Genomic DNA, 27,582 nt, shown 5'->3' with positions numbered 1-27,582 from the left:
AGCATGATGTCACTATTTAGATCTCCATGTTTATATAAATAGTACCATTTTCCCTATATATTTTCACGATTTTGTACACATTTCACACAGTTTTAAAACTTGCAGCATTGTGCGAGTGCCATTGCTAGTTATGTTCTATAACATAACACTCTTGTTCTTTAATTTAACCATTATCATGAACTCAAATATATGGAATCATGATTTTAGATCTTCATAATCGAAGATAATGTCATAAAGAGTTTATAGCAATTTTCGATATATTTTTCTGATTTTTAATTTTTTAAAAATGAAGTGTTTAAGGTTTAGAGCGTAGGGTTTAGGGAGCTTGCAATTGCATATTAACATTACAGTTTGGGCCTATGCGGAAACTAATTGGTAGTGTTAAAATGCAATTGATTTTAAGAAACAAATTTGGTGTCCACACGTGGCCTAACAGAAAGAAATATGGGAAATATGCTGATATAATCACTTTTCACAAGTGGTATTCTGAAATAATCAGGTTACAAATTGTGTTCTGATATAATCACTTTTGAACGTGAAATGACCAAACTGCCCTCCATATAAAAGCACATGTAGCAACCCGTTGCCACCCCTTTTCTGAAAGGGAACTTGTCTGAACTCAGCTCAACTCTCTCTCCTCTGTGTTGGAAGGTTGGCAAAAATTGGGGGAACTCCAGGTTGCGAGACATGTTCCCACTGAGCAATCCAGTTCGCAACCCATCCATCGTCATAACCCAGATGTCCTCAAATTTGGGACCCTAGTTTGGGCGCAGCGAAGCCGGAAGGCACGGCCTCCATTGTTGACCTCCAGATCGAGCTAACTGCTGCGATTCCACAGAGAAGGGAAAGTGGCGACTTCCGGTGTCGTTGTGAACGGATGTGAGTTGTGATATTGGTTTGGTAGTGTATGTGTATTATGAAATCGTTCATCCCTTTTTTAGCACAGAGGGCATAAAAGCTTAAATTTTCAGTTTGCACTTGTTGTGATATGTTGAAATTCATAGTTTGTGATATTATCTGCAGTGGGAGCTGTCTGGTTAACTTGAATTTTGTTTAACATTGACCGAATGCGTGTATAATGTAGTGCAATGTGTTTGATAATGGTGAAAATAACAGCACACAGAAAAATCATATGTTAACTTTGTCTGGCCTAAAAATTTGTAAATACGGCTAGTGTTAGGCTTAATTTAGATGCTAATGTGGGGAATTTATTGGCATTCTGGGTTTGTTTTGGTAAGAAGTATAGTTTGTGTGTTTTGGTTTCGAATTTGGTAATTGAGCTTGTACTACATTATACGCTTTCTATCACAACCTGATCCTTTTGTTGAAGGCGTTTACATTTGTGCAAAAGACTTGGAGGGTTAGAGGGTTCATATTTCTGCCATTGTATGTGTATGTTAGTTTGTTAATAACTTGGAACCCACAGATATGTACAAAATCAGAAAAAAAACAAAAAGGAATAAAAGTTAATTGTTGAAGCAGCTACAATTTGAGTTTGAAGATTTGAGGATTTAGAAGATGATATGTGTAGTGGAATGATTGTTGTGCATGTTTTTATTCATCTATTTTGTATTTTTTAGTGTTATGAATCGGTGTAGTAATTATTTATGTTTTTTGCAGAAATGGATACAGTTGGAATTTTGGTATGCTACAATGGAAGTTGGGTTAAGAAGGATAACATTGAGAGTTATGAAGGTGGGGTGGCTAAAGGCATAATAGTGTCACGGAACGTAACGTTTTCCGAACTTGTTGAACGCATTTATAAGATCATGGATGCAGAGCCCACGAAATATAGTGTCACATTGAAGTATTCAGTTCCTGTATCCGCATCTGTCAGTAAGCAGATAAGGGTTGAAAACAATGATGATGTTCAATATTTTCTCAAGTACAACACAGATGTTATGGCCTCTAAAGTAACCCCTTTAGTAGCAAGCTTGAAAAATATCGAAGGTCATGGTATTGAAGGGTGCAATGGCATTGTAAGCGTTGAGAGTAGCAATGCTCCTGCTACCTTTGTTGTGGAACGAAGAAATGTGGCAATTGCGCACAATGAAACTGAAAATGGTGGGAATGGTTTTAATTGGAGTGATTGGGTTGAAGAAGTTCATTTTGAAAGCGGTGAAAACATAGTTGCTGATTTGTATCAACCTAGCAATGAAGAGGAACCGTACTCTGCACCAATTGTGCATCCTCATGAGGACAGCAGTGCGGAACCCTCCACTGTGCAGTGTAGACAGGTGCAATCTGAACCTCCCCGGCAATCAAGTTCGAGTGAAATGCATACAATTCGGGTTGATTCGAAGCATGGTGAGAGTGTGGAATATATTGGTTATGGTGGAAGCCTTTCGTGCATAAATTGGGAAGCAAATTTGAAGGTTGGCCGAGTTTATCCAAATAAGATTGCCCTTTTAAAAACCATCAGTTTAGCAGCAATTAGAGGCCACTTTCGGTTCAGAACAGTCCAATCTGGGAAGCGTCGGTTTTGTGTTCGCTGTTGGCAGGTGCCTTGCCCTTGGAAACTTCGGGCATATAAGGTTGGATTACATGAGTTTAAAGTTGTTAAATACGATCCACTTCATGAATGTGATCTGAGGTTTGTAAGTAGTCACCATCCTCAAGCTACGGCCGAATTGGTGTCTGACTGTGTTAAATGGAGATTTCAGGATTCGCGCAGCATTTATACTGCAGCTGATATAAAGACAGATGTGAAAAAAAAAATTGGTGTCAGCATAAGCTACTCTACAGCTTGGAGAAGCCGAGAGTTAGCTTTCAAAACAATGAGAGGGTCTGCAGAAGAGTCGTATTCCCTTCTCCCTTCCTATTGTTATGAGTTGGAGCGTACAAATCCGGGAACTTTGACATACATTCAGACTGATGCAGCCGACCACTTCTTATATTTTTTTATGTCAATTGGTGCATGCATACGAGGATTTAAGTCGTCAATGCGGCCCATGATTGCTGTTGATGCTACCCATTTGAAGTGCAAGTATAAAGGTGTTTTGTTTGTTGCGACCGCATTTGACGGAAATCGCAACATATATCCTGTTGCCTTTGGGATTGGAGATTTGGAGACCGATGCAGCATGGGAGTGGTTTTTGAGAAAATTACATTGTGCAATTAGTGATTGCTCGAATCTTGTTGTCATATCTGATCGCAATGTTAGCATACAACATGGGTTGCGTAGAGTTTTTCCTGGGGCAAGCCATGGTATTTGCTTTTATCACTTGAAGGGCAATATGAAAGCCTCATTTCACTTGAAGCAACGGGATCCGATATTGGGGTATTTTATAAGGGCAGCGAAGTCTTATCGTCTAGCGGAGTTCAATCGTCACTTCTCGATGATAAACAATGAGCGAGTGCGAACTTATCTACTACGTGCAGGCGTTCATAAGTGGTCTCGGGCCCACTGTGATGGACGACACTATAATGTGATGACAACGAATATTGTGGAGTCCATTAATTCAGTTCTTCGTTTTGCAAGGATGCTTCCGGTCCTACACTTGATCGATGAAATCACAAATTTACTTCTCACTTGGTTTAGTCAACGTCGAGATTTAGCAATGAAATGTCATTCTACATTGTGCCCTGATTTGGGTGAACAGAAGTTAAGGAAGAGGTTAGACGCTGCATCAAGGATGAATGTGGTCAAAATCAATGATGTTGAGTATAATGTTCTGGATGGTGATTTGAACGGTCTGGTGCACTTGGCAAACCGTAGTTGTACGTGCAGGAAATTTGACTTGGAGCAACTCCCGTGCAAGCATGCTATTGCGGTATGTCGGCACTTGAATTTGAACCCCTACTCCTTTGCCTCTTCTTATTATACACGAGCTACATGGGCAGCGGCATATGCTGAATCTATTTATCCTGTACCACCTAAAGGCACATGGGTTATTCCCGAACATTTGAACAATGTCAAAATCCTTCCTCCTGTTTGTAAGGTTATGCCGGGCCGTCGCAAAATGCAAAGACTACCTTCAAAAGGAGAGGACTCCCGGCAAAAAAAATACTCAAGGTGTGGTGTGAAGGGCCACTACCGAAATACATGCAAACAATCTGTCCCTCTCAAGAACTGAAGTGTCTAATTGCGCATATTGTACAGTTGTTCAGTTTGTACCTCAGTTGTCATCAACTGTGATATTCATGAATAGGTTCGGTGATGCTGCATACATGGAAGTCCGTCAATTAAACGGTCATGTGAAGCATATGGAACAAGGTAACAAGTTCCTTGCAATGAGAGCCTATTATTAGTAGCAATTTGTGAACATACAGTTCCACCTGTTTTATGGAAACCAGCTGTTATTTAACAGTGTTCCTCTGGCCAATGTGTCTTACAGATTAGCATTTCTATTCGTTTGTGATGTGCCTTTTATTTTCATTTAAATTGTATTCGATTTGCTGTTGTGAAATGTGATTGTAGTCACGTTCGCATCACTTGGTTTCCTTTCCTACACAACGTTATGTCCTGTCTTTATATGCACCGTATTGGTATTGTATTGTACCTTTGTTGCCATCGTATTGGTATTGTATTGTACCTTTGTTGCCATCGTATTGGTATTGTATTGTACCTTTGTTGCACGGCTATTGGTAGTGTAATGAAAACGGTTTCTGTCCCAAATGAAAGGGCCTAGAAGGCTAACTAACATGTAATTATTTGGGAAACTATCCATGCAGCTACACATGGTGAACACATCACTACTATCGTTATATGGACTTTCAAATAGTTAATTATTCACTTCATGTCACACACACAGAGGAACAAACCCTTCCCCATTTGTGTGTGATTAGTGCCTATGGACTCTCTACCTATAACTTTTCCAATCCAACCTGTTTTGCAAAATAACAAAGTCAGTTATTAGTGTTCTATATTGTTGGTCACAGTGTCCGTGGTTTGTATCCAATTGCCTTAAGGTATCAATACATGTCCCATATTTCCATGGATATTCCGCGCGTCATAACCATCGATCTGTCCGAAACCCTCCATATACACGACCATTGCTAGAGTCACTGTTTATAATTACTCAGATGTAGAGGCTATAATATGAGGTGTATATCCATAAAGCACCAATAAAACCGTACTATAAGCACAATACGATTACAATATGTGTTAATAATTATACAATACAACCACAATATACATCCTTAATGCTTGTAATATGAGGCCAATAAACGTTTAATAAGCACACCTCCACGTTACAGTACTTCATATTTATACAAACTAAGTAATTTCCCACTCAACGGTGAGAATAAGAGGAAGGCGTAAACAAGGCACCACATTCAAACAAAAGCCACCAAATACATACAAAATGATTCCACCCGTACTTACCCTGACCCAGCTACAGAAACCCTTCCACAAAATCACCATGTTTACAGGTCCATGAATAGATCCAATTCTTTGGTCTTCTTCCTCGCTGCATGCACAAGGCTATGATCAGCCATTCCCTGGCCACCCTTATTCAGCACCTGCCAGACACCACCAACATCTATTTCGCTCCAATTGTAGTCTGGTGACACGACGGAAGCATAATCCCGGAACATCTCGAACCCATTGTTAAAACATTCAACCAGTTCATGGTTAAATTCTTCAGAGTCAGTGAATTTTTGGACAGCATCTTTCTTTGTTTCTTCCAATTGTAACGTCAAGGAGGCTAACTTCGCGCTTCGACTTTGGGCTTTCATTGTTTGCTTAACTTCTCTAGCAAATGCTTTGTTCAGCTTGTTCGTCAAGTTGCCCATCACCTGGCCATGAATATCGCATTTGGTTTCCCACCAATCCGTTGCCGTACACAAATATTGGAGGTGATGCTTCACTTCAGCTATTTTCTTTAGCGGATCAATGTTGTCTGCCTCACTTCCGGATGACGTGGGATCGTTATTTGGAGTCCCAGGTGGAGATGGGAAAGGGACATGCCATGGCTGGTCTCCTGGGTAACTAACAACCTCGTTTGGAGGGATTACGTCTGACATCTTCAACTTCAAATGGGGATAATGCACACATGCACCCTGAAAAACAGTTAACGTTACAAAATCAATCTGGACCTTCCTTTTCGTTACCAACAATAGGGTGAGCTTTAGTACAGCTTTCGTGTCTGATATATATGGAATTGAATGAGTAGGTTAGACCCTCTTATATAGACGAAGTTGTCTGTTTTATATTGCTTTCAATGACTACATTACAAAATCAGTCTTCAGTCATTACTCCTGTCTGTCACTGACAGCATTGTAGACTTGCCCATTACAGTCGGACCAAATACGAAAATACACACCTGTCAACGTTGGAATAATCGGCCGTACCAATATACACACCTGAACAACAGTGACTACACAAATTACACACAATCTTCATCACAATTCTATACTATATTAATATTGAAGGTGCTGCCATATGAATAACTCCCTTAGTAGCAAGTTCCCCATTAACTCATTTTACTAACTGTACAGACTTGTTCATAAATTACAAAGTATCCCCTACAAATGACGACAATAGGCAAGTCCATCTAAAAACAAAATAATACCACCAAATCAGTCATATACAGTCCCATCTTCCAAAATTTAAAGGCGAATAAAACGTCTGGTGGGATGAATACACCTACAAATATTTTCACATGGTACAAAATAAGAGTTAGGAATTCACCGTTATATACAAAAATGGAACTCATATCAAGGAAAACATGCACCCTGAAACAGGAAATTGGAAACACAAATACTTTCATGGTCCATTTTTGTAATTGGCCAATTCATTGTCAATTTACCGTACTCATATATTTGGGACAATTTGTAGTTTTGGTACATGAGGGAAATTGGGGAAAGAGGACAAAAAGAATAAATTGCAAATTCAACAAGGGTCCCATACAACAACCACCAACCAATGGTAAACAATAGTTATATACAGCTGTTATTATGCACAGCCCAAGTCAAATGTGTTGCTCAACAACTCCCGCCAATAACTCCTGCCTAAAATTGGACCCAACAACTCCCGCCAATAACTCCCGCCTCTTCAGCACAGTGATTTACTCCTAGTCATTAATACCTCCCACTATTTAATTGTAACCCAGCTGCATCCACCCAACATTTCCATCACACTTACTCCGTCAAACCCCCCTGCCTGCGCAGCTATTTCACCTACATCACAATGAATGGCAGTTTGGTCAAACTAATGGCCACACCAACCCACAGTAAATACCCAACACCCATGGACCCCAACCCCACACCAAACCCAACCCTTGCCATTACTGAAGGAGGGGACACTGAAACACCTGGCAAAGCAGCAACAGAAGACACTGAAGACTGGGTCCATGGACTGCAGCAATGTCGAGCCAATACCATGTTCTGGAAAAATCTCCATGCAGACATAGTTAGCAAAATTAAAGTGGGCCAAGCTAGGTGGGGTGTCATAAAAAAGCGCACAATTCGGGCGCGTTATCAAGCCCGGATGCATCTCCTACATATGAAGGCTGTCAGAGCTAGACTTGAAAATGCCCCTGCCAGTGCAGTTATTGCATTCAAAGAATCAGACGAAATGGCTCAGCTGAAGCGACAACAACTGGAATCCGGCTTCGAATTATTTAGGAAGTTTGCACAAATTGTGGATGCAGAAGGAAAGTGGGACATCACTGTGGGAGGGGTCATGAACTTAATGGGTCGCGGTCGCCGCATTTGACGGGTATGCAACTCGAAATTCGGCCACAGCCAGAGGGTTTGCCTTGTAATATTACCATAGCTACTATTGGGGACAAACCCAGTACAGTGGAATTTTTGACGTGCCCTGTTTTTGTAATAAATACGTATGAGGTGCCCTTTTTTTTTATTTCGTTTGTTTTCTGTTGGGGAAAGGGGGCCTCGTTGGTACATATGTATAATGTAAGCTGCAGGTGCCGTCTTTGTTAAGATTGTATTCTGTAAGTTTGAGGTCACATCTTTGTAAATTTTGTCTTGTGTAAGTTTCACCTGGATTGTTATTTTATTTTGTATGCTGCCAGGTTGAGGTGGCCTTCGTATTATATGTACGTTTCAGGTGCCTTTCTTTTGTGTTGTATGCAGGAACTTTGATAACTGCAATTGATGTAGTTTGGCTGCATTCATTTCATATTCGATATAACGTAATTACCTTCCACATAGTTCAGATTTGTAGACTTGTTCAATGACATTGCAAAACCAATACGCAAGACAGTATAAAAAATGTTATAATAGCTGTACCAATTTCAAATAATGCTGAGGTTACATTGGAATGCCAATATAACACCAATATTGGGCATTATAAAACCAATACAAATTAATAGCGATACAATAAAGTTACAATACGAGACCAATATAGTGCCACTGTCCTACCAATACGTCATTCATCAACCAATATACAGACAACTAAGAATGGCATGTACTGTATATGCAAGTGTATACCATGCCGTATCTGTCATAAACTAAGGCTATGAATAACATTGGGCCCAATCTATACTTACTGTTGGCAATGGTAAATATTGGAAATTTTTTTTTTCCTTTTTAAAAACACCCCATTAACTCCAGGTATCATGTTTGTGCACTCACACCATGTTCCTGAAACATTGTGCACATGCAAGTGTAACCCTTTGAATTTGGGATGACCCTCTTCAGCACCCTAAATATCGCACAACGTGAACAACAATTCATACCCTCAAAAACAAGAAGATGAGTAGGAGGAGCCTCCGTCCCGGTGAGGGTGAGTCAGTGACGTCTCGGTTGCGCGGTCAAGACGCGACTTCAAGATCTCGCTGGGAAATGGAAGCTGCGAGTTCAGTGTGTTCACGGCTGTGCTACTGTGGGAACGTTGTCAAAACGCATACATCGTGGACGGTTTCTCATCCTGGAAGGAGGTTTCAAGTATGTGCAAGGGTAAGTTTAATAAACGTGTAAGTTTTAGCTGACATTTGGGAATTGTCTGTATTCCAAATCTGATGCTGGCTGTCTTTGTTTGAAAACATTGCTTCCGTTTGTGCAGAGGAATGGATGTACATTTTGGGAATGGGCTGACCCAGAGATGTGTGACAGATCGAAGCACATCATTCCAGGCTTGCTTAGGAAAATAAACCGCTTGGAAGAAGAACAAAACGCTGGAAAAGGAAAGATGAAAAACCCATGGTTTTGGGTCTCTGTTTTCTTGGTTGGAATGGTCATGTATTTGTTGTTTTCCAAATGTAATAGGACTCCTGGTCATCTACAGTTGGCAGGTTAAAGTTGGTTAGGTTATGGATGTAATGGAACAGGTTTTATTTAATATAAATTAGTGATGGCAGAGATGGTCGTTTTCTATTGGTTTCATCTTGGTTTGAAAAGGCAAACACAAAAGGCATAGCCAATAACCCCAGGCTCAGGTATTTTGGTATCAACTCTTATGCAGCCTCAATCGTCACACCAATTATTCCACGTAAACATGAGAAATAACTAAATATTTGACGGTGAGGGACCTCCCAAAACTACAACTCAATGACGTCAAACAATAGAATATTTGAGCTTGTAATTGGCCCAGCCGAGCGTTAATGATAATGTTTGTGCTAACGAACCCCGACATTTCCGTCCGGATCGGATTTCAAAAATGCATATACAAAACAAAGTATTCAACCTAACTAAACTAAACTAAACAGTCGACAATGCACTGTCGTCTCATGTTTACAGGTCCATGACATAGCCACCCAATTTATACTTTCAACTGTCACGAAAATGAACACCCTAATATATTGCCAAATGAGAGTCGAATATTTCGCTATAGTGGCGATAAAATAATGGAAAAAGCTACAATGTGGGTGGCCACAAAAAATTGCATTTCGCTGCAACTTGTGCCAAATTATGGATTTACAGGAATTTGTTAAGCACAGAATGTCAACAATTAGTTCTAACAAAGGAAAGTGAATACAGCCCTTCTACCATGGAAGACAAGTAGAGTTGAATTCCGTTACATAAATGAACACCCTGCAACCTACTACAAAATCACCCCACTTTATCGCGTGGTGAGCAACATGTCAAAAAATGTGCCATGTTACGCAAAAACTGATACTAAGTTTCAAGATTCACAATATGACAAAACATCCTGCAACTTCTTTCACATACATGTACATAATCTGAGATGTCAATATGGGTATGAAGCTGGAAGGACCACCTGCAGAAGGACGACATATGTGCCACTTCAGCATTCATATAAAGGGAAAATGAGATGTCATAACACATGTTCAATTTGAAGAAGTAATTGTTTGAACCTTTCATAAAGAACATGAAACAAGTGTTGGATTACACACAGTCGGAGTTCAGAACATATGACATACGTGAATCAGATGCCAGTTGCGAAACATTGACATTACCATCTATAGTGTTCAAATCCCCAATACCCTAAACTTTGATGAACAAAAGTAGCCATTTTTAGTAATCACAGTTGGACAAGTTCCCAACATAATGTAAGACATTTTTAAATGAACACTGACATCACAGGTGAGTACGTACGACGTAACTACAATGAAGTAAATAACAATGCAATTCCAAAGGCAGTAGTTAACAATAAAGCAGCAATGAGGTCAGATTAGGACTTTTACCTCATACATAGGCCTCCCCCCTGAAAGCCTCGATTGCAAGCTTCAATCGGTAGTAGCCAAACTTGGATGGGTCAATGGTATGTAAAGGAATGCCGGCACTAAGGTACTCGATATATTTGACTGTCATAATGCCACATGAAGTACTGTCCACCCAAGCAGTAGACAAGTTAGAAGTGCACCTATTGATAACATCCGAGTATAGTGATTTAAAAGAACACAGCTTACCCATCACTTTGTTGAGGAACATCGGAAATTCTACAAATTGTGAATGGGTTAAAGTTTGACATGTCAGTCCCCTTTCTCTTCACCGCTTCAACCTCCGATTTCTCATAAAACCTCATTTCATGCAGCACCTTTGCAAGCGTATGGGTAATAGGCTCCATGAATCGGACAAGCATACTGTTGGAGGTAAAATCAGAATACGAGTCATAGACAGTGACAGTATGTCGCACAAAGTCGACTTCTACTGCCACCCAATGGGACTGTCGAACATTATACGGGAGATAGACCTTGCGCACTTTCGTCCATGCTTGCGCATACCCATGTTGCCATGACCCATTGACAAAGTGGTGTACATTTTTGAGGTAGTTAGGGGGAGGGTCAACGGTCCTTGCAGCATATTGTTTCCTCGTGACTCATTTCCCACTTGGCATTGCAAACGGCTGTAAAAATTGCTGCAACCAAGTGTGAAAGACACGTTACATAAACCCAAACCAAAGCACCAAAAGGAGAGACCTACATGACTCCTACCAATGCAAGAACTGCAGTGACACATAGTATGGATACAAAAATACCTGCAGACAAAACTCGGCGGTTGTCCACTCCCTTCCAAATAGTTGCGGATGAGAGAGTTGTCTTTTGCGTATTAGAAACATGGCCATGTCAAGGTGCTGCTATTTCAGAACACAACAACCGCGTCAATATCACAACAAATGACACATAGTCAATGTCATCAAATAAGAGATTGCTCGAAATAAAGCCGGGTTCAAATTGTTACCCTCGAGCTCATCCATGCAGTTTCATCTAACAGTTTGTAAAAAAAATCTGCCCCAACTTCAAATGGTTCGAGCTCCAGCTCCGCACTACAAAAACAACACTTGCAAAGGTAAATTGAAATATAATAGACAAGTGGAACACCTTGTATAATATGACAATGACACACACATGTATAGTATAGCTGCATATAAATTGTTTGCATACATCAAAAAACAAGTATATTGGTTTTGCCAAGATACAAATCCTAACCTGATGTCAGTTTTCCAAGCCCTGCAAAGTTGTATGATAGCCTTCACATCGTCCATGGCCACGGGTTTTGTTGGATCAAAACGGGGCTGAGGTGTCTGTGCATGCAAATCAGTAACCTTCCTCTTTTTCCTGGAGGGATCGGTGAATGGACTCAACAATGGTGTCGCAGCCCGCTTAAGTCTGCACCCTTTACCTTCAGCATCTGGTTTCTGAACCGTGGCAGTAGCCTCGTTGTCCCCTTCATCACCAACCAGACTTATGTTACATTTCATGGGAGGCCTGACCTTGCATCCTACCCCCTCAATTTCTGTCTTCTTCCAATCCTCTAACAAATGTAACATCGTTTTACAAATAACTCTATACCCATTCCCATCTTCCGGAGTAGGAAGGAGGGCATCTTCAACACTAGGAAGCTTCACATCTTCAGAGGTAGGAACCTTGTGAGGTTGTTGGTCCACTTGCCTCTCACGAACTGAAGTTTCAATTTCAGTGTCTATGACTTCCATGGCTGGGAAGGGTTCCACTCCATCAGCAGGGACTTCTGCTTCCCTTGCAGCCCCTTCTTGATCTGAGGCTGGAAAGCCTTCCACTCCATCACCACAGACTGCTGCTTCCATTTCACCCCGTTCTGTATGCATGCCTGGGAAGGCTTCTACTCCATCAGCTGGAACTTGAGTGTCCATTTTAGTGCTGCTGTAGTCGGACTAGTAGTTCATTTAAGGTGACAATTCATTCTACCCTCCTTCATTCATCTGAGCAGTACAGACTTCCTCATGACGTTCTCCACCATAATTTTTTTTTTAACTCCTCCATCTCCAACTTCAAATAATGTTCGACTTCAGCAATTTTTAGGGTCAAATCCCGAATAGCCTTTTTATTTCTGTCACACTCGTTCTCATGCTTCAAACAGTTCTTCTGTACAATAGCTTCCAAGTCACGAACTCTGTTCCTAAGCCCCCGATTTGAACTACGTAGCTTAGCCAACTGATCCTTAGTGCTGCGTAATTGATGCTTCAAACTGCGAACATCAGTAACAGACCCTTTGCCCTGCATACATTCATGAATGCAACAGTTAGAAAGCTTACAAAAAACCAGGAAACTATTTCCACTTCAATCCTATCGTATTCGCTATATTTTCACAACATTGGAAAAAGGTCATGCTCACCTTAGAAGAGGAGGGAAGGGTGGCTGTTTCCTCAACATCCACGTTTTTTTCTTCACTAGAAGTGCCGATTTTTTCTTCGGCCTCATCCCCAAATAATTCAACCATTTCTTCTTCGTTGTCATCATCACCCCAACTCCAGTAAGGTTGTTGCTTCTCAATATCTGTTGGCCGGAGAAGTTGCACATCAACCTCCGATTGAAACACATAAAAAAAATCAGTGAACTTTGTAATTTTTCCTAATCATAACATCACTAATACAAACAGATCTAACCTCAAAGTTTTCAAAAACCTGACTCATAACCTCCCGAAAACGGGCCACCGTGTTGCTCCTCCAATGTAATATTCGAGGGATGTGCCTATTGTCTTCATGGACCGTGAAATGCAATGCTTCCAATGCTGGGAACACTTCAAAAGCCCAAATCTGTTCACAACAATGAAACATCAATATCTGTAAATGTATTTACATCAAATAGTTAATTGCTGGATATGTGTTCACCTGAATAGCGAAGCCAAACCCCCTTATGATGTACTCTCTTGGTCTACCACTTCGCATTCTTCTCTGCGCTCTCTTTCCACTTTGTTTGGGCATTTTTCTTTTTTGGGGCACTTTGACTCGTTGGTATTCAGCACAAACTGCCCTCAACAGTGAAGCATTTGTCATTGCATATGACATTGCGCCCCATGGATACTTGTCAAACTCCTCTAGGTCTTCAGCCAACTTCAAATAGTGCATGTCAATAAGCACATGCTTTTCAGTACCCAATAGAACAAAATTGGCAAAATAGACCATTCCAAGCTTTAACGCATCCTCATCATCTGTGCACTCGATGAAGGTGGTGTGTAGGTCCGAAAGGGTGGCAGGTTTATTGCTGCTAAAGTATTTTCGCTTCAACGAGCAATTTTCATTTGTCGCCTTCGGAATGAAAGGGAGCTTTCCGAACCTTAGCCCCGTGATGAGGCAAAATTGTTGGGCTGTGAATTGTATCAACTTGTTACCCACAATGAATTTTATCCCGTTCACCTGTGTAACTGTCTTAGGATCAGCCTTCCTCATCAACAGGCCGTGGACAATTTGTGAATTCCACTTCAGGTCCTCTATCAGTAATAGATGACCAAAACAACTTCCCTCGAACCTCTGTAACTGCTGTGTATTGAACTTCGCCTTTATTGTTGTAATGGCGGTCCTTGTGTGTGAAAGGGCAAATGGCTTTCCTTCGTACTTCTCATCCTCAGGAATCATAAGCTTTGCTTTACAAGCCATTCTCAAGTTCCCTGCACAACAACATCATACATATGGATTATTGGTTACCCATATTTCATACGTACATTACTCAAACTAATACTTTCAACCCATTTTGATATATGTATATACATATGACAAAACCATAAATGTTTTTAAGCCTCTTTTCTACTCTCCAACTCTCTCCACACTCTCCTCTTATCTACATTCCCTTCTGCCAAATGTACATCCCATTCCATCAAAAAACCAAATACCACCCAAGTCTGAAAACAATTTCATCAACCACGGATCCACTTCATACAGGGTTTGGGCGAAATGGCTACAAGAATTACTCCAAATGCATCAATGCCTACTAAAATCTACTCATATGCAATACAGTACCACACATGGAACATCAGTATTCACAGTTATGGACTCTGTGTGTAAACTAGACACGTCAAAATGTTACTGCAACTGCAACTGCTAAACCTAGATGGATGAACATGCAATTTCTAAACAGATACTGAAGCCCCATAAAATACCATTTTCAGACATATATCACAAGCTGCAAGCAAGGAATAACAACACAATTTAGCAGGTTTTATACCACAGGGAACATAAAATTTCCACGCCAACTAACTTTAGTATTTCAAAATCACATAATTAACCATTAACACTAGAAGGGTGCAAAATATGCTACTACGTGCTGAAACACCAATGATACCAACAAATTTACTCGTGCATTATTACTCAACACCTAATTCAGGGCCTACTGAGGTAATGGTGTGTTATAATGGAATAGCCCTTGCCACCAGAATAATTTCCCACACTAAATATGACTCATAAAATGGAAGTGAAAACAAGCATCACAAACGAACGAATCCTATATGACAAATAGCAATTTGAGGCACTGCATCATCCATAGAGCAAAATCAATACACCAATACAAGTTTCATCCCAGCATGATCTACTTCACAGTTAAATTACATTATTATTGCAATCTCTCTAATTACTAAACTTCACAAATTCAGTCAGAGGTTAGTGAAATTATCCTTCTCAAATGATAACCATACAAAAACACAAACTAGTCAATAACAAATACAAAACCCACCTTAGAATCACTCCTTCTCTGCACAGAACCGAATTCGAAATCCCAGCAACACCTACAGCAAATCGCGACTTTTGTCCTAACCGACTCTCACAGGATTGAGAAGGAGGAGGACGTTTGTGAACAAAGTCCTAACCGAAACCAAAATTTAGGGTTTTTTTAGGCCCTGAAGGAGCAGAGAAGAAGAGAACGATGTCGATTCAAGACTCGAACTTAGAGGGAACTGAGACATCGTTTAAGGGAGAGAGCATTTAACGATTAAACCCTCTCTCTCACCGTCAAGAGCCCCCTCACCAAACCCTAACATTGACTGCAGAGAGAGAACGACAGAGTGCTGCTTAGGTTTTCGTGACAGAGGGAGAAATAGAGTGGTGGTGGTCGATGGACACAGAAACCGCCGAGAGAGGAAGAGAACCGTGACTGAGCGCTGAGAAAGGGAGAGAAGCCAGGTGCGTTAGGTCGCCAATCAAAGGCCAATAACTCCCCAATACATGTGCTTTTATATGGAGGGCAGTTTGGTCATTTCACGTTCAAAAGTGATTATATCAGAACACAATTTGTAACCTGATTATTTCAGAATACCACTTGTGAAAAGTGATTATATCAATATATTTCCCAAGAAATATAGAGGGCTAGCAAGCAAGGAGCAGAGGGAAAAGCAAAAAACAAAAATCCCCAAAACCAAAAGCAGTGGAGAGGAGATAAAAATCCGCTTATTCGCTGTTGGCGCTGGCTGGCCCTGGACTGGAGCCGTAAACACTAACCAATCTCAAGCGGAGGACTCTCTCTCTCTCTCTCTCTCTCTCTCTCTCTCTCTCTCTTTTTGCCTCTGCGTACTCAAGAGGCATGAATGAACAACCATCTACAAGCTTTCCAGTTCTGAGTTGAACAATTCCAAATCAAGGTTTTTATCCATTTCTTGTTCCTCCGTAATTGCACAACCCTTTTTTTTTTTTGGGTTTTTCCGTACAATTACATTTACACATGCAGTATTCATAATCTTTTAACTTTTCTTATTTATGTTTGATTTTGGGCTTTGGCAGAGTTGAATTAGATCGATAATCAGCTAGTCGTTTACTGCAGAAGGAAGTCAGGAACCATGGCATTAAGCCAAACAGGTGAGTGCAGTATTTCACTTTTTCAAGGGACGCAGAGTTTTATGAAAATGCACATTTTGTTTCTCTATTTTATAGGATAGTTGGTGCATGCTTGCCGCTGAAGAAGATTATTATTATTATTTTGTGTGGGAATTAGTGACTCATTCAAGTACTTTGAATTTTGATTCCAGAGCTGCTAAATGAAGCAAAGAAGCTCGAGTTACAAGGATTAAAAAAATACCCCATTTCGCCTGTATTTATATCTAAGCTTGATACACTACTTAATGATGCGTATGCCATTCGCCGTCCAAAGCCGATTGATTATCATAATCGAAGAGATTTGATTCGTATTTTGAATGCAATCACAAAAGAATTATACGGTAACTTTTCTTTCTTATCTTTGTTCATGCCACTCTCTTCCCACAAGCTTAAGTTCATTATAGTTATTATTTTTCAATTGTTCAAGTCCCTGGATTGGTCTTCTTCTTGTACTTTTTCCTTTTTGTTGTGACCCTAATGCAAATTCGTTGGGATAGATACATTTTCGTTGTCTTAAACTTTGGGGTACTTATTTACCCTATACCAATTTGTTGGACTGCCACATTAGGATTGAATGGCTGGACAATCCAAAATATCTACACTTTGGTGCCAGATATCTATATATTCACCGACGATAGGCATGCTGATTCTGCAATACCCCAGATTGTTGCACGTTGCCTTTTGTATAGTATATGTAAACTCTGGAAGTGGGTTTGAAGTATCATGCTTGATTGCCACCACTTGCTTGCTTTAGTGGCAGCATATCAAAAGTTTTTGTGACACAACTTGCTTTAGTAATTGACATACAACTTGGCTGGCGTTTCACGCTAAATTTGTCAGATTTGAGAGGCTTAAGTGGAAACTTGAAACATTTATTTTCATGCTCTAAGTTGCCCAGCTTGTCACCTATTATCTCCATGTGTCAATTCCAGACACTTAAGTTTTCCCCTCATAAAGTGTTGCACCAAAATTGTCCCAACACCAATATAATTTTAGGCTGACAAATCTTAATTGAAAGGTTAGACATAGGAGCACATTCTTATTATATATAAGATTCTGCAAGTATAGAAATTATTACATGTTTACTGTTCTTTTTATTTTATTTTATAAGAGACGGGAATGTATAAAAGAAAGAAAAAGAGAGTACAAACAAGATGGGAGAGATTAAGACAAAACCGAATATCAAGAACAGCAAAGAAAAAACAACAAAACCCCAGACCTGATCAAGACAATCAACCCAAGGGGCCATCCTTACAATAATGAGGTATGGAAGGCCAAAGTGAAGGAAAACATCCTATTTTATCCCAAATGAAGTCATATCCTCTTCTCTCTCATAGTTGTTTAGTCTATTTGTTTCCCACCACAGTACCCAAAAAGAGGTCTAGGTAGCACAATTCCACAATAGATTGGAATTAAAAAGCACTCTGACTATTCTTCTTGAGCTGTTTAGTCTCACTGAATAAATTTCCACTCTAATCATCCCGATTTATGCTCCATTATACATGTCAGCCTGCGTTTGTTATTTCTGTTAAGGGGCTTTCTAACTTTTTCTTGGTCCATGTCGTATTCCATCTCAGCTTTATTCTTAATTGTATTCCCTTTCATGTACCTTTGGTTATTCAGCACTTTTTGCCTTTTTCTTTCAGGAAATTCTGGCAATTCTCCTGTTGTGGAGGGATTTGGCTCTTTTGTAATGGATATGTTCAGTATTGGAAGTGACCTAGACCTATCTGTTAATTTCGGTAACATTGTAGGCACTTTTCCTCGAGATATGAAGATCAAAACCCTACGGAAGTTTGCTAAAAAGTTTTACTCTCTTCAAAGTAATTTTTGAACGTTTAAAAATTTCTACTACTTTCTGTCTCATGATTAGACACCTTGAATGTAGAATCACATAAAGTTGTAGTTCTTACACTTTCCTTTTGGTGCTGTTTCCACTCGAACTACACTCCAGTATTCTTGAATCAACACACACACACACAGAGTTTTACCTGGGTCTGCTCTATGCCAGCATCCTACTTATTTTATTTGTGAGTGAGGCCATGCCAATGGGTGTGTAAGATCTCTTTCTAATTGTTATTAAAACACTGATAGAGTGTGTGTTTTAACATTAGCCAAATTGGACATGGTTTAGCCGTTGATTAACATCATTACCATTTCAATGGTATGGTAAACACTATGTTCAACTTTTTTAGTTGATCATAATTAGCTCGTCAAGCGAATTCCAATTTGGCTTTTTTTTCTTTTTTGTTTTTTTGTCTTTGTTTTTGTTGCAAAGGAGATCCATTTATGAGAAACTCAATTAGGAATTGTCCGAATCTTCCACCCCACAATTTTTTTAGGTGCCTCTTCTAGTATCATCCTAGAAAAAGATCAGCCAAACTGAAAATTGTTTGGCCATTTTGATGTAGGACACGGGTGAATTGTAGATTTAGGTAGTTTAGCGGAAGTGAAAACAATGGAAAACATAAAATAGAACAAATAAAGATAGGTCTGGAATCACTCCAGGGTTTTTGGCTTCACACCAAGGAGTCTCCAATCTCTGGAAAATAAACTTTTCTCAATATCTCAATAACTCAACTTTCATCATGAATTACATAGAAGGGGTATTTATAATAATATTACCCTAGAGTGAAAAGGCAAATTAAACATATTCTAGGAAGCAAATCCTAATCCAAATAAAATAGGAAACTTGGAAATGTGGAAAAACTAGAAATCCTAATGAAATCTGGAAAACTTAGAGAACCTAGAAAACTAACAAATAAATTAGGAAACTAATTAATAATTTCCTCTTCCATCTCTTTCGTTTGTAAACCCTAACAAGCTTGACAAAGATGTCCTCATCACATTTGATTGCCACTATGATAATTTCAGTGTTTATTGGAACGCTGTACTCGTGTATACATTTGATCACAACCGAGTAACTTAATGGTTTCCAATTGGTTAGTTTTGGCAGAGATGTTGCTTTAACCAGAAGTTGTAAAATGGAAGTTTAGATGATGAGACCACTTCGACCAAAAAAGATGATGAGACCACATTGCAGGGTGTGCCCGCATGTGGCCCTCAATTTAAGTCCTTAACTTAGGTTTTCACTAGCTTTCCTCCTTGTATCACACACACAGACACCCTATTGCATGTATGTGTTTATACTCCATGAGTCGTTTTATTTGTGGTGGTGTGATATATCCTATAAGAATTTTCAAATGCATTTTATGTTTGAATTACTATAAGTTTGACGTTTTGCAATATCAACAATTGAAAATGATTTCTAAAGCTAAATTGATTAGTAGATGTTTGCCTTTAGTAAATTACATGTCTATATGATTGTTGATAGTGTTGTAAACGTAATGTTTCTAACTTTTCAAGAGTTATTACTTATCTTAGTATTTTTCTTTTCTTCTTTAGAGGGTATTTGAGATGTTTCTGTTTGTATAAATATTTGGCTGACTGCTACAGTTATATGAACCTTAGGGTAAACACGTTTTGTAATATCAGAAGTGTAAGTGACTTTTGAGTTTTGATGTCTTAAGTATGCTAATTATCACATTCTATTCCCATGTCATTTATGTGTTTTTATGCTGTAGGGGAAGGGCATGTCATTGGTGTGCAAGCAATTATGACTGCTAGGGTGCCAATTATCAAATTTATTGATTGTGGAACTGGGATCGAATGTGATTTATCAGTTGAGAACAGGGATGGCATTCAAAAATCCCAGATCCTCCACCTAGTTTCTGGAATTGATGAAAGGTTTCAGAAACTGAGCTTTCTGGTAATTGAAAATATAAGTACATATCTGATGCCTTGTTAGAAAAGTAGCACATTTCCCCTTACTGTTAACCTTGCCAAATTAACAACATTTGCATTTATTATTATTTTTTTATATTTTGCATCTAATATAAATTGACCCAACTTTTATTTTCTCCTTGAAATTCAATTTTACCCTCCCACTAAAATTTTAAACTAGAAACTTCAAATTTAAAAAAGAAAAAAAAGGAAAAACCAACCCCAAATCTGGTACCCCTTCTCCCCTTCCCTTCAACTGCCTGCCTCCTCCGCCTACTCTCTTATCCTATCTTCTCCTCTCTCTCTCTCTCTCTCTCTGACCAGTGCCTCTATGGTGGCCAGGGATCTGGAGGTCAACCTAGAGGCAGGTGAGAGAGAAAGAGAGAGAGAGAGAGAGAGAGAGAGAGAGAGAGAGAGAGAGAGAGAGAGAGAGAGAGTGGTTGTGTTGGGGAGGCCACAGTGAACCGGGGAGGTGCTCCCGGGGAGTTTGGGTTTTTGTTTTTGTTTTTTATTTTTTTAATGTCGAATTTTGTTTTTCTTTCTTATTTTGTAATCGTATTGGATGGCAAGAAATTGGATATCAAGGTGTAAGAAGTCCCTGAGCCAATTTTTATTTTTTCTGGGTCTATTAGAACACCTCTTTCTTGTACTTGTTTTCAGAACTTCTTTTAAGGTTTTTGTTTGGGTGCATTTTGCTGCTTTAAAACATTCTTACATTTGCGGCATGACATTTTGATGATATTTGCCGTTTGAATTGCACTATATATATATATTAGGTTGAGGCTAATGTGATTTCACAATTGGACGAGGATAATCTTGCTCTAGAAGGACCTTGAGTTTTTGAGGGAATAAAAGATTATTTTGATATCTGAAAAATGTTATTAAGTATGAAATTCTGAATGCTCATAGGTTTAAACTTTACTAAAAATATCTGGGAGTCCACAGCCCAAGAAGTTGCTTGAATGTGCTTTAGTGAATGTCAAGTCTAAATACTTAAAACTCTGGAAAAGAAGCAAAACCCCCCTTTTCCTTGACAGGAAATAGCTTCTTCTGTCTAAAAGCTCTTCGTATCCCACCTGAACCTACTGTACCCTAGCCCTGGTTCAAATCCATTTCTTCATGCAATTGCCATAGCTTAGGTTGGGGCTCTTCACGCTTCTTTCCCCGTGTTGTTATGTCTTCCCATCAAAATAATCCAAAGATATGCTGAAAAAACACATCAGGGTGGGCAGGGTTTCACTCTAAACAAGTAAACTAGCTTTATCTAACTGCGTTATCTGCTGTGTGATATCTAAAGCGTTATCGCCTTATTAGCCAAAACCCCCAAATAATCAAATAAGTATCCAAGAATATTAACTTCTTGGCCAAACACACGCCATCCGAACATTTAATATGACTTAGATTCCTAGCCTCAGCTCTCAGAATAGCAGGTGGACGAAAAGTTGTAAAGTGAAAGGACAACGAAATCAAATGTGATTGTTGTGAAAATCTCACATTAAAATTTTAAAGCCTTGCAGAGCAATATGTAAAATCTTGAGCCTCTCCACCCATTACAATTGGTTTTGAGTTGGACAATCTAATCTTAACAACGACCAATGCTCTCAACCTCAAATTTGCACAAAATACGCGCTTGCCTCATCTTTCAAATCTTGTATGTCTTGAAAATGTGTCAGCTTCCTTCTAACATAGAATCATTTAAAAAAAAAAAAAAAAAAACTCTATACAAGTGAAAATCCCAAAACAATGAATTGATATGAAAGTCCTCTATCATTCAAGTTGTGGCAAAGATTACATCCTTGAGAAAAATGATTTGAAAAATCATAAAGGTTCTTGCAATAATTTGTAGTGGGCTTAATGTTGATGAGGGATAGTCTTATCATCTTATTTATTTCTTTATTTTATTTATTTTTCACTGTTTGAGGTGAAAGGAACTCTAGTAATCTTATTATTTTGTCCAGGTTATTAATAATATTTAGCATCTTACAGGCATGAAACATACCATAACATCTTTTTCTCCCTTTTCAGATGAAAGCCTGGGCAAAAGCCCATAATATCAATAGTCCCAAAGATAGAACTCTGAGTTCCTTAAGCATAATACAATTGGTTGCTTTTCATCTGCAGGTAAACCAACTTGCCCATATTTCTATGGTAACATGCTCTGTAGTGGTTATTGTCAATTGCTTGTGCTGGGGCTTTCACTGTTGAAAGATTTTATATGTTGACTGGTTATCAAAGACAGAATAATATTGAAAACAAAGGGCCTGAAGTAGTTTTGGAATAAGGTATGAGAGAAAAGGGGTTTGCTCCCGTTTCGGGGTTCTCTTGTGGACTGGCTGTTGACAAGATACATCCACAGAACAAAATACTAAATAATTCTTTTTTGTTGCACCATATACTTATGTGGGACATACTGGTTAGGGTTGCGGAATATGTCCAAAGTGAGCTTTCAGGTTTAATAAACATAAAGGGGCAGAATGGTGTGGAGTGGTGGATCTCAGGGTATACGGCCCTAGTAGGCCATGGGAGGGGGGTAATTTGAGGAAAGAGCTTACTGATCTTTATGGGCTTTGTAGTCAAAGGTGGTGGATGGGGGGAGAATTTAATGTAACAAGATTTGTCTCAAAGTATGAAAATGAGGGAAGAGTGACGGAGTATGAAGGATTTTAGTAAGTTTATACAAGAAACTATTTTGTGTGATCCGAATTTGGATAACGCTGCATTTATGTGGGAAGAGATTCTCCTTTAAGATCCCCAAAAATGTTGATACAAGGGCAGCACTCGAAAACTGCTCTTCTTATTAACTACATTATAGGCTTCCAATCCAAACCCTCCAAACTCAGCCTTAAACCATTTTCTTTTGAATAATATTTTTGAAAAGACAATTAGTTTTTCCTCAATCCTTCCATCATCCTCTATTATGGTCCCATCACCCAATCCCAATCTCTCTATCATTTTTCTCTTCTTCCTCTCATTTACCAACTTGTGAAACATCCTTGTATTTCCGTCTTCCTCTTTTCCTAACTCCAGTTTTGCCATTTGCCTCCACACGATATTTTCCATATTAAAATCCCTCTTCATGATCTCTTCCTTGATCTCGCTCTCTCACTCTGGCCTTCCTCTGACAATCTCCCTCCTTCATTCAATCCAACAAATCTTATTCTTTTATTCTGTCCTCAACTTTCCTGTTCTCTTTTTTGTATCTCCAAAAGCTTCCAAATTCCATGCCTTGATTATTTCTTTTAGAAAATTCAATTTTGATGTAGGATACGGGTGAATTTTAGATTTAGGTAGTTTAGCGGAAGCGAAAACAATGGAAAACAGAAAATAGAACAAAAGAGAGAGGTCTGAAATCACTCCAGGGGTTTGGCTTCACACCAAGTAGTCTCCAATCTCTGGAAAATAAACTTTTCTTTATATCTCAACAACTCAACTCTATAATGAATTACATAGACGGGGTATTTATAATAATCTAACCCTAGAGTGAAAAGGAAAATTAAACTTATTCTAGGAAAGAAATCCTAATCCAATTAAAATAGGAAACTTAGAAATCCTACTGAAATCTGGAAAAACTAAACTTAGAGAACCTAGGAACTAACAAATAAATTAGGAAACTAATTAAGAATTCCCTCTTTCATCTCTTTCGTTTGTAAACCCTAATGGGTTTGACAAAGATGTCCTCATCAAATTTGCTCAGAAGTTTATATGTTGTAACCTTCCCAATCTTGTGTCTACTCGCCCTCCGCCATTCCTTAAGGCATTGTCTAGAAATATGATGTTCCTCACTTTCATTTCCTCCTAAGGTGTGGATGTTAGTTTGGATTATTGTTCATGGAAAGGTTAATACGTGTGATATGCTTGACTGGAGAAGACTTGTTTTTCTTTCCCCTACATGGTGTGTGATTTGCAAAGGAGGGGTTGAGAGTTTGAATCATATGTCTGCATTGTGCAATAGCATTAGCTCTTTGGCTATGGCTGTTTTGGGAGAAAGCTGTGTGGGGTCCTTCTAGGTGAATGTGTGGCATTGTTGCATGAGAAGCACAATTTGGAGGGTGGAAAAGAGGCCTTGCGGTAGGGAGGTGTGTAATGTTGGCTATCTTTTGGGTAATTTGAATGGAGGGAAACAAAAGGAATTTTTTAGGGTTTGAGGGGTGAGGAGCTGGACCACTTGTTGCGGAGAGTTTGCTTTTGGGAATCATTATGGGCATAAGTTTCTTCAGAGGTTGGGGTAGTCCTTTTTTAAAAAGTATTGTCTGATTGGAATGGTGCTGTTCTTTATTTTTATTGTACTGTTATATTGGATGTTCAATATTTATTGTTGTATGTGGTAGTGTTAATGGCATAAGCCGGTTTTTAGATATTTAGTCTCACTGGATATCTTGTCCACCATATTGTAATTATTTTTCCATTTAATGAAATTTCGTTTCCTGTCTAAATAAATTCCTTCGCTGTCCTACGTCTCACCCTTTTTCTTGGCACTTTTTATCATATTCAGTATCTAGGGATTCCTTTCTGAAGGGATGATTCATAAGATGTCCATGTATATATCATTTCTAGTTAATGTTTATTTTCTTTAAACTTCCTGCAGACTCGAGATCCGCCAATAATACCTCCATTTTGTACTTTGTTTGAAGGTGATAACTCTGGGGAGCCTCTGTAAAAGCTAGATAATGATAGAACTTGGTAATCAAGTGATTTGGTCCAAATCTTAGACTGATATTTTTTCAAAGGAAGATATTTTAACTTCCACTACTAGAATTTATATGGTCTCGTTTGACATAATCTTTCCGTAATTTATATAACAAAGAGCTGGAATTTTTCTGAAAATTAATTGGGTTTTGCCTACTAATTCATTGCTAAGTAGCTTGTACGTGTAGTAGTCACAACCTCCTTCATTTGGCTGACAAAGTTGGCTGTAAATTCTAAATGACACAGTGATGTGGCAACAAGGATTTGTTCTTCTTTTATAAGAATGAAGAACTGAAAGTAGTGGATTTGAAGGTACAGAACTTACAATGAAATAGTTATCATTTTTATCATCAGGGTTCATGATGATAATGTTTTGACTCTCTCCATTACTTTTTATATGAACAAGTAAAAGGAGATATAAGAAGAGAAAAAAGAAGAAAATTTTAGTGGATTAGTAACACAAGATGGCATAAGTAACTTAAAAGCAAAGAGACTTTGGCATAAAAGTTCATGTCTTTGGTTTTATCAGGGAAAAAAGGGAAGGCAAATGCTTGGTTAAAATTTTGAGTGTTAAATGTTGTCTTAGAATATAAAATAATTGTTGGCCCGCATCTTAACAGCGTTAAGTGTGAATCACTACAATTGCAACACCAAATATTAAATTGAATTCCGCAGGTTCAGCTCTAGGAGTAGCAAGAGACCCACACGTTAGGGGTTAGATGTACAATAATTGTTGGCCCACATCTTAACAATATGAGGTTTTGGGAATAATGGAAAGGTAAATATGATGAAGCCAAACTAAAGCACATGAAGCCAACAACCGTTGTCAAATGAATTCAACACATATCCAAAGGATTCATTAGTAAGTTGATCATGTTTTTATTGTTTTTGGGGACCCGAACATAAAGTAGTTCTTCCCCATTTGCTTGTTTCAACATTCAGTTATAGTATGGCCCTTCTGGTTTCGAAGTTGTTAATTAGAAACAGTGGTAGGCATCACTTCATTTTTTACAGTTTAGTTGCCTTGGCATGTTGCAGATGGAACAGATCCTGTAATTGTGGTGAAGAGAGTGAAGAATTATTCGGAGTACGGAAAAGGCAATAAAGAATCCCTGGCAGATCTTTTCATTACCCTGTTAGTCAAGGTAACTGCACTTTTCATCTGTGGAAAACTTGAAATTTAGAAAAATGATGGATATTTTAATGTGACAATTTGATTGTCAAAGGGAAGATATGATGATCATACAATTAAGCTGATTTGTTCTCTGAACTGAAGTTTATGATATTGCTTGCTGCTCTGCAGGTGGCATCGGTTGAAAATCTTTGGCAGAAAGGTCTATGTGCAAGCCTGTATCAAGGATCTTGGACATCAAAATTATGGGATACTCCATATATAAGTGTAATTTCCTTGGAAACCAAATCTAAATCTAGGTTATGTTGTTGCACATTGTGTTGAATGTGTATTAACTACATCTTCCAACAGGTTGAGGATTTCACAGACCTGTCTCAAAATGTAGCAAGGGCAGTAGGAAGAGAACAGTTTAAAGAGATTTATGGATGTATTCATTCTTCTCTTTGTCACCTTTTATCCTTTTCTGATGGCCATATTCAGGGACACCAGTTAGTTGATCTTTTGTTTGGGTCGGATTCAGTATCTATTGTTCCGAGGCAAATTGATACCGAAAGTAACGATGAAAGTAAAGCTAATCTTCCTGTTCCCCTCAACGGTCACCAGACCAAGAGGATGCGGGTAAGTAAAGGATTGAAAGAAAAACAGCAAGGGGAAGGTTGGAGAGGAGGACAGCAAACTCAAGGTTGGAAACAGCACGGAAACTGGAAGAAGGGAAAGGAAGAGAACAAGCCAATGGCTGGGGTGGAAGAGCACAACTAGTTGGTTTGGGAGGAAATGGTGAAGTAACAGGGAATTGAAATGCTCCTCTAGTTGCGGGTCAAATTCCCATGGTTGCTCCCATGGGCAGCACGATAGTAGACGCCTTGTGCAATGTAATTGCCCAGCATACTCCACTAGTTTCTTATCAAACTCCCATGGTTCCTTCAAGTTCAGGTAATAATAATGTTCTTTACGGCTCAGCTGACCTCACTGCCATTCCAACCAAAAATACGATTGGTTGCGAAAGTTCTGTCACATATCTCCCACTCCCACTATCTGCTTTTGTTTCCCAACAAAGTTTCCTAGGTTTTGATGGATTGCACAGAGGCTAGATTCAATCTGTTTTAATGCCTCATCCTGGACCACCTATGCGCAACATGCTCAAAGTAGCAAATCGGTAGACAGGGAATAGGGTTTAGCTGTTCATGTCCTCAGAACCAATTAAGGCATATATGGTATGTCAAATTGGACTCTACTGTTTTAATCAGATTATACCGTATCATATGGAATTGTACTAGTATTGTTTTGTGTACAATTGTGTCCTTTGGTGTTGTATCATATTTCTTATTAGAAGCTCGAATGAGTTGTACCATGTGTCTAGTGCAGGACTGGATTGTACTATTTTAATAAATGAAATTTTACGTATTTGTTATTTTCTAAATATACTTCTTTTTTTTTGTAGTATGTTTGGAGTGAAACCACCAAAATGACTTTTAAAAAGAAAGAAATTTAAAAAATATAACAAAATAATAACATCAGTCAGATGTATAATCAAGAAACCTAACCCTTTTACCCC

The 27,582-nt window shown here is 38.9% G+C and overlaps 4 protein-coding genes and 1 long non-coding RNA gene across 8 annotated transcripts; 2 read left to right on the top strand and 3 right to left on the bottom strand.

Moving 5' to 3' along the window:
- Positions 1,623 to 4,076, top strand: LOC109948751. Its single transcript, XM_020562460.1, has one exon. It carries the CDS (start codon positions 1,623 to 1,625, stop codon positions 4,074 to 4,076), a length of 2,454 nt encoding a protein of 817 aa, XP_020418049.1.
- Positions 10,051 to 10,810, bottom strand: LOC109948934. Of its 2 annotated transcripts, none has more exons than XR_002271386.1 (3): positions 10,779 to 10,810; positions 10,554 to 10,696; positions 10,051 to 10,126 (listed from the first exon to the last, which is right to left on the bottom strand). It is a non-coding gene; the product is annotated as an uncharacterized LOC109948934 (long non-coding RNA). The 2 variants fall into 2 exon arrangements; XR_002271387.1 differs by lacking the exon at positions 10,051 to 10,126 and adding an exon at positions 10,301 to 10,358.
- On the bottom strand, positions 11,189 to 12,481 carry LOC109948750. The gene is made up of 4 exons (XM_020562459.1): positions 11,799 to 12,481; positions 11,551 to 11,635; positions 11,348 to 11,443; positions 11,189 to 11,227 (listed from the first exon to the last, which is right to left on the bottom strand). Exons 1-4 carry the CDS (start codon positions 12,479 to 12,481, stop codon positions 11,189 to 11,191), a joined length of 903 nt encoding a protein of 300 aa, XP_020418048.1.
- LOC109948749 lies at positions 12,570 to 14,224 on the bottom strand. Its single transcript, XM_020562458.1, has 4 exons — positions 13,460 to 14,224; positions 13,235 to 13,384; positions 12,964 to 13,152; positions 12,570 to 12,845 (listed from the first exon to the last, which is right to left on the bottom strand). The coding sequence occupies exons 1-4, from the start codon at positions 14,222 to 14,224 to the stop codon at positions 12,570 to 12,572; spliced, it is 1,380 nt and encodes a 459-aa protein (XP_020418047.1).
- LOC18778138 (protein HESO1) lies at positions 15,910 to 27,582 on the top strand. Of its 3 annotated transcripts, none has more exons than XM_007214395.2 (10): positions 15,910 to 16,194; positions 16,334 to 16,408; positions 16,579 to 16,767; positions 18,073 to 18,249; positions 20,011 to 20,195; positions 22,235 to 22,330; positions 24,795 to 24,840; positions 25,934 to 26,040; positions 26,199 to 26,294; positions 26,379 to 27,582. In XM_007214395.2, the coding sequence occupies exons 2-10, from the start codon at positions 16,390 to 16,392 to the stop codon at positions 26,784 to 26,786; spliced, it is 1,323 nt and encodes a 440-aa protein (XP_007214457.2). In that variant the 5' UTR covers positions 15,910 to 16,194; positions 16,334 to 16,389; the 3' UTR covers positions 26,787 to 27,582. The 3 variants fall into 3 exon arrangements, with proteins under 3 accessions (XP_007214457.2, XP_020417748.1, XP_020417749.1); XM_020562159.1 differs by having other exon boundaries at positions 15,911 to 16,194; positions 18,073 to 18,168; XM_020562160.1 differs by lacking the exon at positions 18,073 to 18,249 and having other exon boundaries at positions 15,911 to 16,194.

The sequence above is a fragment of the Prunus persica genome, chromosome G4, assembly GCF_000346465.2.
Source record: "Prunus persica cultivar Lovell chromosome G4, Prunus_persica_NCBIv2, whole genome shotgun sequence".
In the NCBI taxonomy this organism is placed as follows: Eukaryota; Viridiplantae; Streptophyta; class Magnoliopsida; order Rosales; family Rosaceae; genus Prunus; species Prunus persica.
The sequence above is the reverse complement of the archived record's forward strand: the minus strand, read 5'-3'. Positions and strand labels throughout refer to the sequence as shown.